Raw genomic sequence first — 20,715 nt, 5'->3', positions numbered from 1 at the left:
TATGAGCAAAAGAACAAGTGGTGGCTTTGGAAAGCTGGGAAACAGAGGCTTGATGTTAGAATGCCCAGGAAACACCTACTGATCAGAAAGAGTGAGCAAATATTCAAGCAGGAGGTGCTTTGTCCTTTAGGATGCATACTCTTGAGATTAGTTGTCTTAGCAACCTACCAATAGTGAATCTTAAAGCAGGATGTCCCTTGCAAGGTCCTGAGGGCAAGAAAAAAAAGATGTTCCATCTTCTGGATAGAAGCTGAAGAATACTAGGACAAATACCCCAACTAGGTTTTAGTACCTCAAACAGGTTTGAATAGAATCATTTGTTTGAGAGAAGAAAGCAGTGAGGGGAAGAGTTTGGAACTCAATTTTGTACCCCTTGGAAACCGTTGATCTGTGACTCAGAGAAAGACAAACTATAATAGATCCCCTGCTCTTAGCAGCGGGAGGGCCTCTTCATTGGAAAGAGACACGGCAATGCAGGAGGTTCAAAGACTGGCTAAATCAGTAAAAAAAAAATACAATGACTAGCCAAACACTTTTTCTGCAAACATACATTTTACTTTCGGAAAAAAGGTAGTTTAGTAAATAAATGAATTCCCAGTGCATGTTTCTGCTTTATACAAAAAATACTATATATGAAAAGTGGTTATTACAGCATCATAATTGACAATGGTGGTTTTCTCCGATTCTGTCACACAGAACAGACCCAAACATCATTATAGTGGTAAAAAGACAATGTACTAAACAATCACATAACAGAAGTCCTTGAAACAACATGAATAAATGGCAACAATTTAAGTTACTCTTCAATGATGCTGGGCAAGGTGGTCAGGTAACTGTGGTCCTCTAGTACTTACAAGCCCCAGCACGTCACAAGATGGAAGGTTCGAATACATAAATTACAGTTTGTCAACCAATGATGATTAGCTAGAGATACCTAAACCCACCAGTTTAAATGGCTGCTGGTTGCCATCTTTGCCCTCAGATTCCATACTCAAGCTACCCGTGCTGCCAACTACTAGAGTGCCCTGGGCCTATAATGCCACAGAGTGGGCCAAACCCCAATAAAAGGACTCTACCCCCAACCAAAACACCTGTGTAAAAGGGCTCCCATGGAAATGGCAATTCTCCTGCATACCTGTTCCAAGCTGTGACTCTGAAAAGGTTCTACTTAATGTCCCTGGGTAGTAAGTCCAAGGACAGCCGCTTCCACTGCAGCCTTCTTACACAGGTGTTCTGCTTTGCAACAGTTTCCATTTACATTTTATAAATGTTTAGCACACTCTGTGCTTCACAGCCTGCCTCCCTCATGATGAAATCCTTGTTTCCAGAGCAGTATGAGAGAGTGAAAATGATAATCCGATTGCTAGGGGCAACAAAAGCTTTCCTCTACAAAGAGAATCATGAGAACCCACCACATACAGAGATATTCAGGGTGCTGTGCAATTAGGGGGGTACAAAAATGTTTAGGACTCCTAAATTGCGGTTGATACAAAAGGCACAGCATAGCAACACTGTCATGTATTCTGCTATTGAAGCCCAATACTGTAAACCTTATTGTCTTGCCCAAAATGAATGCCAGGAAAAGGGCAGCAGATGGAGCTGTGAGTTTCCTGTATTGGATTTTACCCATCCAGCTTGCACTCCAGAAAGGATGTGTGGCTTTCCCTTCCGTGAACATGCTTCCTGTGAGTCTCTTGCAGTCAGCCTGGTACCTCATCCTGGCTATAGTAGTAAAGGTGTTCGTTCGCCCAGAGGCTGCTCCTTGCGGAAAAGATCCCTGAATCTTGCCAGGCTGGCCAGAAATCGTTCCTTGAGTGGAGGTGTATGGTAGATGGGATCTAGAATGTTCGTTATTCGCCTCTCTCTGTCCCTCTTCCATATCACATAGGGAGTAGGTGGGAAAGGCGGCTGTTCGCGTTCTCTGTAAAACTGGGTCACTGCTCCGCTAAGCGCAAGGACTGCCCACACTGCGATGATGATGAAATCTGTAGGATGCAAGAGGTTGTTAGGCCTGTGAATCATGACCCTAAACCCCCTACATGATAATGATCAATATTCGCTTTTATATGAACATTGCAATAATTGCACAAATAATACAATGTGCTTGAAAACAGAAGTTTGAGTTTAATCTGCTTATCATTCTGCTTTCCCTGGTTCCCATGTTAATTACATGCCTTATTTTTGGCCCGGTGATATAATCACTGGGACTCTGTGCTTCTCTTTGCAATGCAAATAAATCATGGCTGGTAGGAGGCATCAACAAGTTGTACGTAGCTTCCTGCAAACATCACAGCATCTCACAGTTCTGTATATATCAAAATATGGACGTTTCTAGGCAGGCTGTATTTGCATGCAGATCACCCAAGGTAATAACGTCTAGGATAAGGAGGGAATGAATCTAAAATGTAACAGTTGCTGCTACAAGTAAAGTAGAGGGAGATCCCCCAGCACAGGCAACTTTTTGTGACAAATGTCAAAAAGCAGTATTTCACTTCATTGAGGGAAACGTCATCTCACTTCCTGTTGTATTTCTGGGACAGGATGTGAATGGAAATCTTTCCAGTGAAGACACAGGCAGCAATCAACACATCCCAAAAACACCATCTCTTTCACAAAAAAAAAAAAAAAAGAATATAAAAGTTGGTCATATACAGTATGGACCTAAAAATAAAAAAACTTCACTTTGGTCTACAGATTCTAATCAAATGCAGAGAATCCTCAGCTGTTCTTACCATTAGTCTGGAAAGGCACACTGGTATAAGCTATATTGAAATCACTGTTCAGTGCCCTCTTGAGGATGTTTAAAGTAATGTAGCTGAGACTTGTATACAGGTAACTGTCTACAGCCAACACGACCGCATAGGAGCCAACTATGCTGCAGGACAAAATATTTAGCTAAAAAGGAAAGAAAATCCAGTTAGTCCAAGATCATAGAGCAAATCGGATATATAGCGTTTTAACACAATTTATACCATACAATGTTATTTCCAGGAAATTAATTGGATGATTAAGATTAACAGCAAATGAGAATGCATAGCCCAACTCTCCCAGATCCAGCAATCTTCTCTCCAACGAGGTCCCAGCCAGCTCCTTTTCACAATGCACAAGCATGACCCAGCTCAATTCATTCCTTACGCAAATAATACTCTAAATGATGGCTGGAGGCTGACATGGGTATGACTTGCCCAAATAAATTAATGGAGTTGCATCACACATCCGCTGTCTGAAGAGAAACTGGTTGGGAACTTGTCAGAAGAAAAACTGCTGGATCAGGGAAACAGGGAATTATTATTCCAAGTGGGCTGCACTCAGGGAGGTGATGGAGTTTATTAAAGAATAACTTGGCTATGGAAATTTACCTTCCTGTTGGACAGTTCTGGAAATCACAAAAAGGCCACACCTAATATTTCAGTGAATTCAATGTTACAGAAAGTGGTCAGTGACTGCAACCATACAACAAGAGATGGTCAGAGATTTTGGGCATGCGACAAGAGATGATCAGAAACTGCAGACATGTTACAGGAGATAGTCAGACTCATAACATGGTATATGAATTGTTGAAGACTGGGGACTTCCAAATTAGTGCTTGCATATTTAAAAAGTATATTTTTATTTTTAGATTATTATATTTACTCAACAAGATACACTATAAAAAGATATGGAGGAAAAAATATAATAGAATAAAAGAAATGGACAGTACAGAAGATAGTGGGGTTGATTTACTAAAACTAGAGCGTGCAAAATCTGGTGCAGCTGTTCATGGTAGCCAACCAGCATCTAACGTCAGCTTGTTTAATTAAAAGGAGAACTCAGGGCAAAAAGGTTTTTACATGTCCTTGTCGCTGATCGCCTACCTTCACCGAATAAGCCATCCCATCTTCTTCTTAGTTCAGTAGTTGCTCTGTAATAGCCTAATGATTTTCAAATAAAACCGTTACTGCCCAGGGGTTTCCGGTTTGCAAGACCGATGGCGCCTATTCCTCCTGTTCCCCCAGCCACTGGTCTTGGCACGTCCTATTTGTAGTTATAGACACAGCAAGCAGGATGTACTTCTGTCACTGCTTGGTGTAGTCACAGTGGGAGGACCAGGACTCACAGACGGTCTGTAATGCCCACTGGTACCGGGGTCCTCCTCCCTCTGCTCCCTGCCAGCACGAACTCCCCCTCCTGAGGTTGTACTGACAAAGGGGCACTGATAGGCACTAATAGGCATTGATATGCTGCATCGACGAGGCTGCACTGATGATCAGGAAATTGAGTTAACTGGTGTTTACATGTGATCAGCTGTGATTGGACACAGTTGTAAAAAGCCAACATCATTGTTCACACCGTCCACCACCCTATTGACACCGTCTACCACCAAATACCTGTAGGAGGGATTTCCAGCATCCCTGCAAAGTTTAATTTTTTGTGTCTGATTTTCAGTTTGATGTATATTATATGTGACGTTACATATCGGAAGATCGGAACAGAGATCGGAATTGTGGTAATATTGAAGTTTGAAATTTCCATACATTAGAGGTTTCCACCATTAATTATAAGATATTAATTAGTAAGGTACTGTTAGTAAGATCTCAAAGCTGCAGGAAGGGGGAATATTTCTAATACTAAATTACAGCAGAAAATAGTGCGTATAATACATAATTATGGGCATGTGTCTACAGTTCGGTAATGATTAAATAAAGCATGTAAGGGCAATAGATTTATCTCCTGTTGTGGCTGGAGAGGAAGAGAGGATATGCGAAGGTAGCAACCACAGACAGTAACAGAAAGCCTAGAGGAGGGAGAATTCAATATTGAATTATTGTAGACTACATTGAATGCATGCTTTACACTTCTAAGATTGTCATCTAACTGTGTTGCTCTGCAGTGTGGCTGAGAATGAGTGGCTGTGATTTATGTTGAAGCGGTGAGTTCACATTGAACATGTACAGGCCTAGTGTACCCTGCCACATTCACTGCAATTCCCAAAGGTTCATGGGAAAGGTTTCTTTTCCTGCAGAGCGAGGGGAGAGAATATGAAGTAATCACTGCTGTAACACCTCCTCCTTGGCAGAGCAGAGGCTGTTATCTTTTTAATTACAGAGGTGACTTCCTGAAAACTCAGACTTTTCTCTTTAAGAAATGTCACAAATGTATTAACTATTTAGTGTTTTGTGTAGGGGGGGGTGTATTAATGGGGGATTTTTTTTTGCCTATCCTGGAGTTCTTCTTTCAGCTTTGACCAAAAAAAAACTTTGAAGCGGATTGGTTTCTATGCAGAGCTGCACCATTTTTCACTCTCCAGTTTTAGTAAATCAACCTCTGTGTTTAAGATACAAGCACATAGGAGTAAAAAAAATAAATAAAAAAATAATAAAAACTGTCTGTCTACAAGGGCCGCACAACTAGCACCACAGGACGTGTTGGGCACCAGGGCCTTACACAATGACCTAAGCATACTAAGATGTTTAAGGAACAGAATAAAAAAAGTTCTTAAAATAAAGAAATCCAAAATGAAGGTGGTGAATACTTACTATCCGTGGGAAAGGGAGCAAACACATTGGCACCAGCAGTGCAATACAAGTGAAGGTTAGCCAGAACACTGTGTCATTGCGAAAAGTGGTAAAATCCCCTGCCAGAAAGAAAAAAACTCACATTACACACACACACACACACCTAATCTCAGTATAAAAATGAAGCAACAAGATTTTAAAAGTAGTTTTACAGTGACAACCATAAAATTAAGTGAATGTTAAGATTATTCATTCCTACAAACTAGAACAAGAGTTATAAATATAACGTTAGGCTTTCAAGTTGATTCAAAACTGCAAAAAAAAAGATACAAAAATATTAATTTTATGGAATGGGTCTCCAAGTCTTCGGTGCAACGGTGGACAAATCTAAAAAATCCCTATGAAGAGGCAGTCATTTGTTGGTTCGGATGATAAACAGCCTCTCCAAAGGAATAATGACCTCAGGACCAGTTGCAAGAGTTTCCCCGAGTAATTTGAAGAATAAATTGTACAAAAGTAAAGTAATCCCTTACAGAATTCCCATCCCCAGTATTATGCTCCCCAGCTTTAGCAATAGTTATTGGCAAAGTCCCTCTGCAGTGCAATGAGGGGACGCTTACATTTTTTAGGGTGCCACCATCCTGTTTGTGACATCAGGCGCTTAGCAGACACAGTGGTCACTCTAGCAATACCACTGATCCTGCACATGCCAGGTGCACACTCCAGGAAGCTTACAGACTTAAAGAGTAACTCCACTTTTGTTGAGAAAAAAAAAAAACATTCCCCTCTGGGTGATCTATGTACATTACAAGGATTGATTTTTTTTATTTAATTTTAATATATATATATATACACACACACACACACACACACACACACACAGTGGGTACGGAAAGTATTCAGACCCCCTTAAATTTTCCACTCTTTGTTATATTGCAGCCATTTGCTAAAATCATTTAAGTTCATTCTTCTTCCTCATGAATGTACACATAGCACCCCATACTGACAGAAAAACACAGAATTGTTGACATTGTTGCAGATTTATTAAAAAAGAAAAACTGAAATATCACATGGTCCTAAGTATTCAGACCCTTTGCTCAGTATTTAGTAGAAGCCCCCTTTTGATCAAATACAGCCAGGAGTCTTTTTGGGAAAGATGCAACAAGTCTTTCACACCTGGATTTGGGGATCCTCTGCCATTCCTCCTTGCAGATCCTCTCCAGTTCTGTCAGGTTGGATGGTAAACATTGGTGGACAGCCATTTTTAGGTCTCTCCAGAGATGCTCAATTGGGTTTAAGGTGTCCTTTTATGAAATGGAGATGAGCAGTGATCCTGCTGATCACAGCTCATTTCCGATCATTCTCAGTTTATGAAACAGAAATGATCGCAGGAGAACATGTTCTCCGCTGATCATCTCTTCACACGGGAATCTGTCATTGACAGACACAGAAATGGCCAGGCTATGAAGCTGCGATCCCCGCACTTCACTGGCGATCTGGGTCAGAATTCACACTCCTGGGTTCACCAGCCTGGAGCTTGTGAAGCGGGGAGTGAAGACAGAATCGGGGGAGAACTGAGGGGGAAAAAGGAAGATTATCGACTTCCTTCTTCCTCGTTCAGACCCCCCAACACAGTAATCATGTCCCCCTGCCATATTTATGTATATATATATATATATATACACATGTATATATATACACACATACATGTAGATATATATTTAATGTGTATATATATATATATACACAATATATGTGTGTGTGTATTCAGTGTATATATATACATATTTATGTAAGGGGACTATTATTTATAACCTTGTGTACTCAGCAGTGATAATTTATCTCTGCTTGTTAAAGCGCGCAAGGGATTTTCATACTACTGTAATCTCGCTTTGTCTCACGAGATTACAGACGCTCCATTGACTTCTACACAGATCTCCGAGAAAACTGTTCTCCTCTGATCACCCTGGGCGAACTGAAGTTCTCCGATTCATAAAATGGGTGCCAGATGTGATCATTTTCCCCGGAGAACTGTAGAGAAGCCAACGGAGAAAAAAATTCACCCGTTCATAAAAGGACACCTAAGTCAGTGCTCTGGCTGGGCCATTCAAGAACAGTCACGGAGTTGTTGTGAAGCCACTCCTTCGTTATTTTAGCTGTGTGCTTAGGGTCATTGTCTTGTTGGAAGGTAAACCTTCGGCCCAGTCTGAGGTCCAGAGCACTCTGGAGAAGGTTTTTGTCCAGGATATCCCTGTACTTGGCCGCATTGATCTTTCCCTCAATTGCAACCAGTCGTCCTGTCCCTGCAGCTGAAAAACACCCCCACAGCATGATGCTGCCACCACCATGCTTCACTGTTGGGACTGTATTGGACAGGTGATGAGCAGTGCCTGGTTTTCTCCACACATACCGCTTAGAATTAAGGCCAAAAAGTTCTATTTTGGTCTCATCAGACCAGAGAATCTTATTTCTCACCATCTTGGAGTCCTTCAGGTGTTTTTTTAGCAAACTCCATGCGGGCTTTCATGTGTCTTACACTGAGGAGAGGCTTCCGTCGGGCCACTCTGCCATAAAGCCCCGACTGGTGGAGGGCTGCAGTGATGGTTGACTTTCTACAACTTTCTCCCATCTCCTGACTGCATCTCTGGAGCTCAGCCACAGTGATCTTTGGGTTCTTCTTTACCTCTCTCACCAAGGCTCTTCTCCCCCGATAGCTCAGTTTGGCCGGACAGCCAGCTCTAGGAAGGGTTCTGGTCGTCCCAAACGTCTTCCATTTGAGGATTATGGAGGCCACTGTGCTCTTAGGAACCTTAAGTGCAGCAGAAATCTTTTTGTAACCTTGGCCAGATCTGTGCCTTGCCACAATTCTGTCTCTGAGCTCTTCAGGCAGTTCCTTTGACCTCATGATTCTCATTTGCTCTGACATGCATTGTGATCTGGAAGGTCTTATATAGACAGGTGTGTGGCTTTCCTAATCAAGTCCAATCAGTATAATCAAACACAGCTGGACTCAAATGAAGATATAGAACCATCTCAAAGATGATCAGAAGAAATGGAAAGCACCCGAGTTAAATATATGAGTGTCACAGCAAAGGGTCTGAATACTTAGGACCATGTGATATTTCAGTTTTTCTTTTTTAATAAATCTGCAACAATGTCAACAATTCTGTGTTTTTCTGTCAGTATGGGGTGCTATGTGTACATTCATGAGGAAGAAGAATGAACCTAAATGATTTTAGCAAATGGCTGCAATATAACAAAGAGTGAAAAATTTAAGGGGGTCTGAATACTTTCCGTACCCACTGTATATATATATATATACACACACACACATATATATACAGGGACTTTAATCCCCAAAAGGTCTTAAAACTGAATTCTAATAAATATCTGATATACCTTTTTTTCCCCAAATTTTTATTTTAGAATGATGAAACAAGAAAGACTGAACAACTCCATAAAGAACCGCAGTGGTATAGGCATGTGATTAATAGAACAAAATAAAATAAAGTCAGCCATTTGACATGTAGTATGGATAGGAGACTATTCGCAGTGGCGGTTCTACATTAAATTGCTCCCCGGGCGAGACTCCCTCCCGGCGCCCCCCCCCCCCCCCCCAAAAAAAAAAACATCATGACAAAAGGCTCTGTGTACAATCCCTGTCTGGAATCTAAGGCAGGTAGTTTCAGCCCTTTTGTTACCTTAGAAATTTTTTAGCTGGGTTAGGTGCCCTTTACTTTAACGGTTACACTTACAGTAAAGCCTCACTTACAAAAACATAAATAAGGATATAAAGCAAAAAATATTTTACGGTAACAAGAATATATACTTTTCATGATAGATAGTGATCTAAGACTTCTGAAAGGGGTTCTCAGTTTCTAGCAGCATGACAAATGATTCCGAGTCCGACCTACCCTAACCTGGCTGCTGCTGTGCTTTGCAGCCTGCACAGTGCAGGTGTGTGAACATAGAGGAGAGAGCGAGAGCAACTTACCTGCAAGTATGTGTAGTGTAGTGACTACAGTACAGTCAGTGTACACTACTCTCCTCGGCTCCTCCTCCTCACCTTCCGCGCCGCTGCTGTGTGTGTAGTGTACAGTACTCCTCGGTGGCTCGGCTCCTCCTCCTCTCCTCCCCCCGCCCCCGCTAGTTCTGAGCACGCCGCCGCCGCTGCTGTGTGTGTAGTGTACAGTACTCCTCGGCGGCTCGGCTCCTCCTCCTCGCCTCCCCCCCGCTAGTTCTGAGCGCGCCGCTGCTGTGTGTGTGTGTACTCTCCTCGGCTCCTCCTCCTCACCTCCTCCCCCCGCTAGTTCTGAGCTGCATTATGCACAATCCCCGTTCCAGCCGCTGGCTCCTTCAGCAGAAGGGGCGGCAGTGGCGCCGCATCCCGCAGCAAAGGTGATTTTCTTTTTCTCCATGACCACCACCACCAGGTTAGTGCCGAGTGCCGCCCCCCCACGTGATGCCGCCCCGGGCGGCTGCCCTGTTCGCCCGTGCCCAAAACCGCCACTGACTATTCGTATATCAAGGCCTTGTGGTCAGTGTTGCAATTTGGTTCGCTTAGAGGGGTAGTTCAGAAAGCTCCGCAGACGTTTTATCTTTTTTGGGGAACAGTAGTAACAAAACAGAAAAAGTAGGTAGAGACAGAGAAAGAAGGAAGAATCAAAAACAGAGATAAAACATTACATACAACATAGTCTTGATTCCGATTTTAGAACACTAATGCTTAGAACTTGCACCTCTTCCTCTTAGCCTGCCGAAGGCACAGTCGCTTGCATTGAGTCTGCTCAACATGAAAACTATTTTTTTGTTATTACTGTCACACAGCATAAGCACACATCAATGTGAACTGAAACTGGGAAACCAAAGACTAACTGAACTTTTGAACCTACCCTCATATTAGAAGGGGGTTTCTCAAGAACAGAATTGGCTTACAATGGATCATATCACTTTACACAGTAAAATACTTTACTCTACCTATAGGAGTGAAGAAGACGATGGATGAAACTAGAAATCCTAAAACCAGCCCCACCAGGAGCATGCAGATGTAGACAAAGCCAAATCTCCACCAATACCCCACCAGCAGCAGACCCCCAAAAACTCCAGAAATGGTGGTCAAGGCCAGGCGATCTGTCAAAAAAAAAAAATCATCATCAGCTTATACTTCTCCAAATTAAAATACAATGACCCAGTCTGCTTCCAGAACTATGTCTGAACAAAAAACTTACCAATGTAGTTAAGGTGTGTGACTCTGGTAAGCAGAACAAACATGAGGAACCCAAAAATGATAAAACCGATAAAGAAGAAACCTGGGAAGATGAAAACAAATCAGTGTGACACACTTAAAGTTCTCATTCAGCCTAATATGTTAAAGGACCTGGGCACTAACCTGTCTTGAGAAAACGGTGCCCGAGAAAACAGAGAAAGAGGCCCAGGATGGCAAAGATGGTGAAGAATATTTTCGTTGAAACTCTGCCTAGAGAAAAGAATAAAAATGAAAAGGCAATGTTAAAAAAACAGTTAAACAGCAAGACCACAACAAATTGCACCCAATTGAGGTTCAAAGCACAACCACTGACAGTAAAGCACTATTATTTAAAAACCAAGTACTTATTGTGCACAAGTATGCATACATTATAATCTGGTGAGCAAATTTCCCTGTTGGCTTCCCTTTTTGCTTGGGGACTCTTGAGATGGGATCTCCCTTCTGTAGTTCCTGGTTTTGTTCCTGTTCCACTTGACTAGAAAATGTCAACGGGATGCTTGTTGAAACACATCCTATATATATATATATATATATATATATATATATATATATATATTAAACCCTTATATTCACTTCACATTTATCAGGCTTAAAACAGGCAGAATGGGTTCCTGTTAGGGTGTTTTTTTTATTGTGCAGAACAGGTGTAATGCATCCAGGATGCCCATGTGGATCTGAAATTTTCCTCCCTGTTGTGAAGAGTGGTTGTAAGATTATCCATAATATCTTTTACCTTACTGAATCAGAGAGATACGTCTGTAGGGAATGCTTGTTTCCATTTACTGGCAATGATAAGACTTTGAGATAAAGACAGTTTTAAACCCTAATTTTAGTTCAAAGAAAAAAAAAAAAAAAAAAGAAGATAGCACAAGGGACATTACTTTCCTTCAGTAAGATGTGTCCCTTGTGCAGCTATGCTCTTCTTTTAGTAATCTTCCTCCTCCAATGCCCCACCCCCCTTGTAATATTCCGGTGCGGCGGGAGTTACTACAGCTAAGGGGGGGGGGTGTTCCAGTCGGGGGATAAGAGTCTGACTATGTCCACCCTTTCCGCCTCGCTTCTCCATTCATGGAAGTAGTAATACAGCTTCTATTAATGAAACAGCATCTAAGAATGGAGTATGAGTGGAAGACTGATAGGTTTGCTCCCTTCATTTAATTTATAGAAGCTGCAGTATAGCTCATATGAATGGAGCAGCTAGGCAGAAAGGGCTGGCATAGTTGGAATTTCTTGATTGGAGCCTGTGACAGCCGCTTAGCTGTAATAATCCCTGCTGCACCGGAAAATTACAGTGGCGGGGGTGGAGATGGGAGGAAGGACAAGGACACATCCTATTGAAGGTAGGAAAACATCCCTAGTGCTGATTTTTTATTTTTAAACTACACTTAGGACACATTCACACAGGCCCTATTGTAAGGGCCATGTTTTTCCACACGAGGATGCACAGGCGTTCCATGCATCCCAGGGCAGGCAGTCCCATTCATGTCAATTGGGACACAGCTGCTGCTCTTAATTTGGCATCTGTGTGGAATCAGATATTTTTCAAAACAGTGCACCACATGAAGGAACTCCATTTGCACTTACATACACTCCCCGGTGTACATGTACAAGCTAAGCAATGTGATCCTACCTAATGTGTAGCAGTTGTCCATGGTTGCAGTGAAGTTACAGGCGTATGTGTGAACTGGCACATAAGCTGCAGATGTGTTCAGGAAGGGATCTCTTACAATCACGTTGTATACGATTCCTTGCCCAGGAATAGATGAGAAGGACATGGTGGTTCGGTCACTGGATGTTAGTGTAGCAAGCTGCCAAAATGACAAGACCTTTCATTAGATATTACTCTTACCAACACTTATGGTCATTTTAAAAGGGTCAGTCAATACACTTTCCTGGAGGAATCAAACCGGCAGAAATCACCAGCCAGAACCAAGCACTGACAAGCGGCTTATCCAGTGACAAATAAAACACAAAACACATGGATAACATACAAACTTCAAGCAGATAAAGGACCCTGGTGGCAACGAAAATGTTTGTAAAATCGAATGAACCTCTTATTTGCTTCTTTTTGGTCAGCTGAATATACCATAGGAAGTGTTATTTCTAGTTGTTCGATAAATACAAGAACTCTTATCAGCTGACAACTTTCTGCGCTCTCTGCTTCTGCTGCATTGTTCCCAGTTTCCTCTGTTAACTACAGAACCGTTCAACCCTACGTATTGAAGATTGGAATTGGTGGTGTTTGTAGTGCAAATTAGGAGAGCAACCTAGGGTGACAAACACTGCTCCTCCATAAAGTGCAGTGACAGTTGTCACCTAGGACAGGAAGTGTGTTACTGGCAGAATCCCTGGGTGAACATATAAAAAAGAAAAAAAAAAAAAAAACGAAATTAAGCCCATGTATCTAAGGACTGGTATGCTGCAATATATAAAATTCCTGCTCTTGGTCTTAGATACACTTTAAACCCAGGACTTTAAACCCAGGACCTCAGCAACACAATAGCCACAATTCTTAATCCACAATTACCTTTTTGCCATTAGTGGAAACTTGGGATACGGTAGACATCCTCAGCAGATGACTTATTAAGGTGGACTCACTCAGGTTGTTCTCTGGTAAGAAGTATTGGTAGACGTCGTATTGCAGCCGCCATCTGGTGTTCTGACCTGTCTGGGTATCACAACCACCAGCAACGGCATCCCTGAAAGAGATAGAAAGACTTGCAGATCTCTACATTGGACAGAACATAATGCCAATTCCATCTAGAGCTACATTTTCCAAGGTTTATAGTCAGTCTTTAGTCTTAAAGCCTGACTAGATATTTACTTTAATTTCCTATACTAATTGATGCGGCCACTGTCATTGCTGTATAAACGCTCTGTAACAGTATACAATGATGTGTTACAGCTGCAGTACGAAGACTTCCCATTGGCTGGCGTAACAAAATCAAGGTCGGGCTGAGTGTTGCTTTGCCAGTCACAGGAAGCTTTGACTTTTAATATATGAATACAAGGCTGAGGTGGAGATTGTGAAGCCATCCGCCCACCTCTCCACCCCATTCATTGATAAAAATACAAGGTTTCGTGTGAATGGCTGAGCAGCGTTCAGCTCAACTCCATTTTGTTCCAGTGGTAGATGGGAAGTCCCTGCACCACTAGGAACACAGTGCTGTATACTGTATGTAGCTGACACAACATTTAGTTCATATAACGCTGACAGCAGCTGCATCCATTAGTAAAGCAAATAGTTTGTTGGGACAGCTTGCCTTAAAAAAGGATTTTAAATTAAAGTAAAACACGGAGTTAACCTTTAATCAGCCTATGCTGTCCAGCAAATGCTGCAGCTGTGCTCAAGTCCAAAAATTAAGTATATGTGAAGCTTCACTATGTTTAAAAAAATAATAAATCATTCTGTCTAATATGGAAATGAAAGGCAAATAAATGTATAAATTACTTCATCACATAATCTCTGTTCCCAGCTGCATAAGGGATTTAGAGAGCTAGGGTGGAGAAACAGCAGTACAATGATCTTCCAGTGAATGGCTTTGCCAGAGGCCGTGTCAGTAGAAGTCATGGTCATTGGAGAACAAACAGGCTGTTCTTCCAGAACAGTCAGAGAACTGGGATGACATGCTCTCATGCCAAGAGAGGTCAGTTTGATTCATCCCCAACCCCCCCCTCTATGAAAAGGAGGGAGGGGGAAGGTGTTATATAGTCCTAGGTGTGTTCCTAGGAGGACAATGCTGTTCTTCCACAGATGCAATAACATCAGTGGGCATTGTCACCCTTGGACAGGAAATTTGTTTTTTGCAGATCACCACGTGAAAAGAAAAAAAAAAAAAAAAAACATGGAAAAAGGAATACAGCTAAGGACTGGTTAGCTGCAACTAGATGCATATTACATTTTTTGTTCTTGGATTTAGATGCTTTCTAAAGTTAATTTTAACCTACTGCATCCACAGGCACACACAGCTCCTCAAAGCTGGAGTGTAGCCTCTGCAAACTTTTTTATTGACTTTTATTTTTTAAGTATTCGGCCCTTTCACACGGGTGGACCAATCGGATCCGCCATTAAGTTTTTCAGGTGGCCCAATTGGACCCTCCAGTCTTCTCCATGGAGCGGTGGGACATGTGTCCCTTGATAACCAGCAGCATCCGATCCTGTCCGCTAAAAACAGACAGAAGGGGAACCATTCCTCCTCTGTCTGGCGGATCGGATTGCAGTCGGGTGTAAACGGATAGGAGGCCCATTTGCATCAAACTGCCCATAGAGGAGAGAGAGCTGTGTCTGTTCTACATAAGTGGAGTGGACACAGACCAGCCATCCACCTGCTCAGCGGGGATCAGCAGGTGAAATCCAACAAATTAGGGATAATGTGCACTGCACGCGCAGCAATCAGGAAGTGAAAGGATCCAAGTGTCAGCACCAGGGGATGAGTTGCGTTCGTTGCCCTGGACACAGTTGACACTACCAGCTACTTACCATACCAGGAACCGGGTGGGCACCTCTACAGACAAAACCCCTTTCCATCGAAATGTGGGGGAGGGGGGGCTGTTGGCCAGGAGGAATGCTGCGACTTGGCACAAAACCCAGACGTATGCGACCTTGCGGGGATTTTAACACGCAGGCCAGCCCCCGTCCAGTGGGGCTATATCGCGGCCGACCTAGCGCAGAGCTGGCTAGACTGGGGTGACCACTGGAGCTAGATTATCCAGCCTGACGCCCAGTCCGGCAGTTGATAGAAGATTTTTACTGTGAGATCTACAATCTAAAAAGAAAAAAAAATTGCCAGGACCAGAGATCCCAGCAAGGAACTAGGTCTTTACTCCTGACTAGGCAGAAAAAAACTGAGTACCTATAGCAGCGAGAGGGAGTATATCCCTTGGGACTGCCCATAGGTGTAGCCAGACTTTTTCTGCCTAATGTCTTACTCCTGTAGGGGGAAATGTAACCCAATGATTAAGAAGAATATCAGGAGCTGTGTCCCTCAATGAACAAAAGAGAAAAGCCTGAAAATATGTTCCAGTATCAAAATCAAATATTTTTCGAAGACTACTTTTACTTATGACAATCAGTACCTTTAACCACTTGCTGACCGTCCACCGCAGTTTTACTTCGGCAGGCTGGCTCGGCTGCACTAAACGACGTAGGCGTACGTCGGTTGGGGGAGTGAGCGCGCCCCACTAGGCAGTGGGGATGCCTGTCCACGGGACCAGCGGCACCCTCGATCGCTCCCAGCTGAGAGAGGACGGTCAGCTGTTGTAAACACAGCTGACCGTTCTTCTCTCTGAAATGATCACAGAGCGCCTGTGATCCTTCTATATAGGATCACAGGTCTCGGTGGTCATTTCACAAAGCCCATCCCCCATACAATTAGAAAACACTCCCCATAGGCTCACACTTAACCCTTTGATCACCACTGTGTTAACCCCTTCCCTGCCAATATTACAGTAACTGTGCATATTTTTTGCACCGCTTACTGTAGTAAGGTCACTGGTCCCCTCAAAAGTGTCAAAATGTCAGTTAGGGGTCCGATCTGTCCACCGCAATGTCGCAACCCCACTAAAAATCACAGATCGTCACCATTACTAGTAAAAATATATAAAAATGATAAATCTTTCCCTTAGTGTGCAGACACTATAACTTTTGCGCAAACCAACCAACCAAAATACGCTTATTGCGATTTTTTTTACCAAAAACCTGTAGCAGAATACAAATTGGCCTAAAAGGATGAAACATTTAGATTTTTAAATTTTTTTTGGCAATGTTATATAGCAGAATGTGAAAAATATATTTTCTTTTTTCAGAATTGTCTTTTTTTTTTTTTTTAACAAAAAAAGCATCGCAGAGGTGATCAAATACCACCAAAAGAAATCTGCATTCGTGGGGGAAAAAAAAGACATCAATTTTATATCAGGACAGTGTTGCACGCCTGCGCAATTTTCCGTTAAAGTAACGCAGTGCCGAATCGCAAAAAATGGCCTGGTCATTAGGGGCAAGTCCTTCCGGTCCAGAACTGGTTAAACAAAGACATTAAACATTTTGCAGTTCAAGTGTCATTAAACCCAAATATGATAGTGGTAGGTGGAGTACAGGTGGATGGATAAAACAAATCCTTTAAGCTAAAAGTTAAATCATCCTTACCTTGCATGGCCCAGGTTAGCTGGGGCAAATTTTATTACAGTTTCATACAAGTTGTACTGCAGATAGATGTTGGGATCGATTTCCAAATCAAACTCCTGGTTACATGCTCCTGGAACTGGATCTGGAGACAGCAAGAGATTACACATGATGATACAAAAGGGACATAAAAGGACTACTCCATTATTGTTAAGATTTGGGTGAGACAGATCACTTGCCAAAGTCTTCTAGCTTTTAAAAAAAAGAAAAAAGATCACTTTTAGATAGGGCAAACCTACGCACAGGTCTCTTTTTTCACAGAGTTCATGACACATAACTGATGCCCGTTGCTCAACTTGGGGCCCTTTGGTACCTGCAGTGTAGTCTTCAGTAGTGGGAGTGGAATGGAAAAGGGACTGTATTGGCTTTGAATTAAAGAAGTCTTATGCAACGTTTCCGGTGTCTGACCATTCCCTGTAGTATGCCTCTTGTGGCTTGTCCGCAGTCTGTGGCCATCGCCTGTGGCATGTCTACAATCTTTGAAAATCTCATGTAGCACATTTGCAGTTTCTGACAGTATTTAGGAGCATTACACATAAAGTAAAATATGTGCAGCCCTTTGGTGCTTTCAGGAGCCACAGTAGAGGCCCCCCATACTTCATAAGTTGGCAACTTTTGCAGTACACTGAGGCCCCCTGACAATGACCCTCATCAAACTTACGTTGCCTGAGTGTTACAGCATGTCTTGGAAGTATTGAAGAGTGTGTGCTGGCCATTTGGGTACCATGTGTCATGAAGAGGTAAAAAGGACAGTACAGTAGGTATTTCCACCCCTGGCAAAATACTCACCCCTTTCAGTGTATGGGATGGAGAGAGCTGAGGCTAGCACAAGATCAGGGGACGCCGTCTCCACAAACCAGGTGCATACAGTCTGCTCAGGACGGAGAACACTCAGAAGTCCAGCATCACTGCTGACCTCAGAGTCATTTCTATCCGGGATCTGGAAACATGAAATATAGACAGATAAGTAGAAGTGGATAAATATTTTAGTGAGATTCTGCAAAAACCTGGCATCCAGCACCAAGAAACAGCCATACCTTTGTAAAGGAGAGGGTCACATTCACATACCGACTGTGCACTTGAAAGATGATAACCGAGACATTTGTTGGAATGTTCTGAAGGAGAAATTCGGTGGGAGTGGAGAAATTCAGTTGCAGTTCTGTCAACCTTCCCATTGAGACTTCCAATAGCCCTAAAAAAAACAAGAAAAGCACAATGAACCAAAAGCAGATACACATGCAATCAAGATTGGCTTAATGTGGGACTACAAAAGTTAATTTGGGGAAGAGTCAGAACGTCTATATCAGATTAAAAAAAAAAAAAAAAAAGAAGGAGTAGGTCAAGCCAAAAACATTATGGAAGGATTAGATCTCTTCTCTGGATTTCATTGTTACTAAGGGCTCTGTTAGAAAGATTTTCCTTTACCATCTCATTAAAAAATATGTTTTACCAGACAGAAAATCTGTAACAAGGACACAGACAAAAAAAATTAAAAATCCAACAGCCGTTCAAGCCTTCCCCAACTCAAAAACAAAAAAAACACAACTTTTATGAATGCGTCGTCAAGTTTGCATTTGTTTAGGGACCCAACAGGGTCTCCTTGAGACTCTTAAGCATTTGAAGCTTACAAAAGTGTCAGATGCCGCCATGTCCCACCACATGCCATGTTTCCATTCTCCAACCCCTTTGTCACCACAGAAAACAGCAGTGATGTGTGTGTTGGGGTGGAGGATTAGACCAGGGATGCCAATTTGGCTTTGATTCTAGGAGGCAGCTAAAAAAGTTAGGAGCCAGTCTGTGCCTGTGCACAGCGATATTTAACATGTGTATCGCAATCAATGGTGTTCAACACATTTTTTACAATGTAAAATAAATATAAGTTTTTTTTTTATTTTTATCACAAAGTCCCCTGTGTGTTGATTTTTAGGTGGCAGGCTATCTTTAATGAGACCCTGCATGTCTCCCCTGCGTTCCACTGAATGTAATGCAGTGCAGGTTGGTTTTGGTTGGGAACTTTACCCGCCTGTGTGGAAGCAGAGCCGCCAAATGCTTCTACCTGACCAGTGAGCACTGTTGCTTGCCCGTAGCAGGGCTAAATGTAGAAAAAAAAAAATACCTACATGTCCCTGGCGTTGGGTGATGCAAATTGTGCATCCCTGTAACATTGAGGGGGTTGACAAAAGCTCAAGCACCAGGACACATTTTCTAGCTGTCGCAGCGACCTGGCGTCTGGGATTTGTCGAGCCCTGGGTTAAACCACAGCGCATAGTGGGGGGCACAGGCATCCAACAGTCCCTGAAGACTCAAGTGATGAAGAGTCTTTTGGAGGCTGCAGCACTGGGACAGAGGTAGGCTGAGGATACAGGAGTATACTTCCTCTTCAATTGTAGGAGAGTGCTGTTTTCTTTCAAGGACCAGATCTGTGTCTTTAAATATAAAGGAATATGAGACACTGACAGTCCTGTTTGCTTCTCTCTTTGCCATTGCCTGCCAAGAGCATTTTTTTAGAACATTAAACACCACACAGCGTTTTCAAGCAGTTTCATTTTATCCTCATGTTATGTTATGCACAGTTCAGTATAAAGAACTTCATTTGAAGATTAATCAGGTCCATAATAATTGTATTGTTTATATACATCTGTGTCTGAAAAGAATTGTGTCCGTTTGAAATTAGTACTCAAACCACAGAACTTAGCAGGAAGCCTAAAACTTCTCAAAAAGCTAAAATGCAACACGAGGAAGATGGGGAACCGAGATAGCTAACACTTCAAATCTTCCAACATAGAACCGACAAAGAAAATGAATATAAAAATACACTATCGTAAGTATACAAGCACTTCAGTGTGGTGTTAAAACTTTGTATTATTCAATTATCTACATTGTTATTTTTCTACTCTATGAAATCCTTCAATAAAAATATTGAAACAGAAAATACACTGTATCTAACACAGCTATCTAAGCACTAATAAAGCCAAATTCAACAATACAGTACATAATTATTTTAACTTTCAGCCTGGAATATTTATATGGGTTAAAATCATGTATGTGTTAGTTTTGGAAGGAGATTCAATTTTTCAGATTTGAAAAGCTGTGTCTTCATTACATATTTACAAATGTGCCAACTTTGACAGCCGTGTAGCACTTTCCCCCATAGAGGTAGCCAAGTTTAGATTTCCCTGGGCCTACCTCTGATTATCCTGCAGCCAGATGCCTGCCTATTTTTACATGACCAGGTGCACACTCACCCGCTTGTTATCCAATAACCAGTCTAAGGGCTCTTTCACACAGGCAGACCGTTCAGATCCGCCTGTCCGGTTTTTTGGTGGATCTGAACGGTCCCCCCATGCATCCGTTTTGCGTCCATTCTGTTCAGTTCCGTTTTTTTGAGACGGAAGAGAACCCTATTTTTCTTCCATTTAAAAAACGGAACGGATGCAAAAACGGATGTCAGTGGTGTCATAGACATACATTATGTCTGTTTTTAATCTGCAAACAGATGGATGAAAAACGGACATACGGAACGGACCCTCCAAAAGTGCATCCGTGTCCATAAAAAAAAAAAAAAAAAAAAAGTCACTGAGCGGAACAAGGACCCTAAGGGATTTTTTTTTTTTTTTTTATATTTATTGGTAGAACTTGGATAGGAGCAGTGGTGTATTTAGGTTTTGTTCTGCCCTAGGCCTGACTAAACTCGTGCACCCCTTAATTTAAATATAATCCACCCCTTCCTGCCAAGACAACACCCCTTCCTGTTTAAGCCCTCTGTCATCTGCAAA

General features: G+C 42.2%; 1 protein-coding gene across 1 annotated transcript in view; it reads right to left on the bottom strand.

The window, feature by feature from the left end:
* Positions 1 to 1,000: 1,000 nt before the first annotated feature.
* Positions 1,001 to 20,715, bottom strand: part of TM7SF3 (transmembrane 7 superfamily member 3) — a 45,088-nt gene continuing 25,373 nt past the window's right edge. Inside the window, exons 2-12 of the mRNA XM_082255457.1 lie at positions 17,977 to 18,131; positions 17,729 to 17,879; positions 16,904 to 17,024; positions 13,289 to 13,460; positions 12,392 to 12,569; positions 10,885 to 10,971; positions 10,724 to 10,804; positions 10,473 to 10,625; positions 5,517 to 5,614; positions 2,733 to 2,895; positions 1,001 to 1,985 (exon numbers count right to left, since the gene is read on the bottom strand). Coding sequence (XP_082111583.1) covers positions 1,723 to 1,985; positions 2,733 to 2,895; positions 5,517 to 5,614; positions 10,473 to 10,625; positions 10,724 to 10,804; positions 10,885 to 10,971; positions 12,392 to 12,569; positions 13,289 to 13,460; positions 16,904 to 17,024; positions 17,729 to 17,879; positions 17,977 to 18,131 — 1,622 coding nt within the window. The 3' untranslated portion in view covers positions 1,001 to 1,722. The remainder of the gene's footprint in view (positions 1,986 to 2,732; positions 2,896 to 5,516; positions 5,615 to 10,472; positions 10,626 to 10,723; positions 10,805 to 10,884; positions 10,972 to 12,391; positions 12,570 to 13,288; positions 13,461 to 16,903; positions 17,025 to 17,728; positions 17,880 to 17,976; positions 18,132 to 20,715) is intronic.

This window comes from Pelophylax lessonae, assembly GCF_965119305.1.
Source record: "Pelophylax lessonae genome assembly, chromosome: 4".
Taxonomy (NCBI): Eukaryota; Metazoa; Chordata; class Amphibia; order Anura; family Ranidae; genus Pelophylax; species Pelophylax lessonae.
The sequence above is the reverse complement of the archived record's forward strand: the minus strand, read 5'-3'. Positions and strand labels throughout refer to the sequence as shown.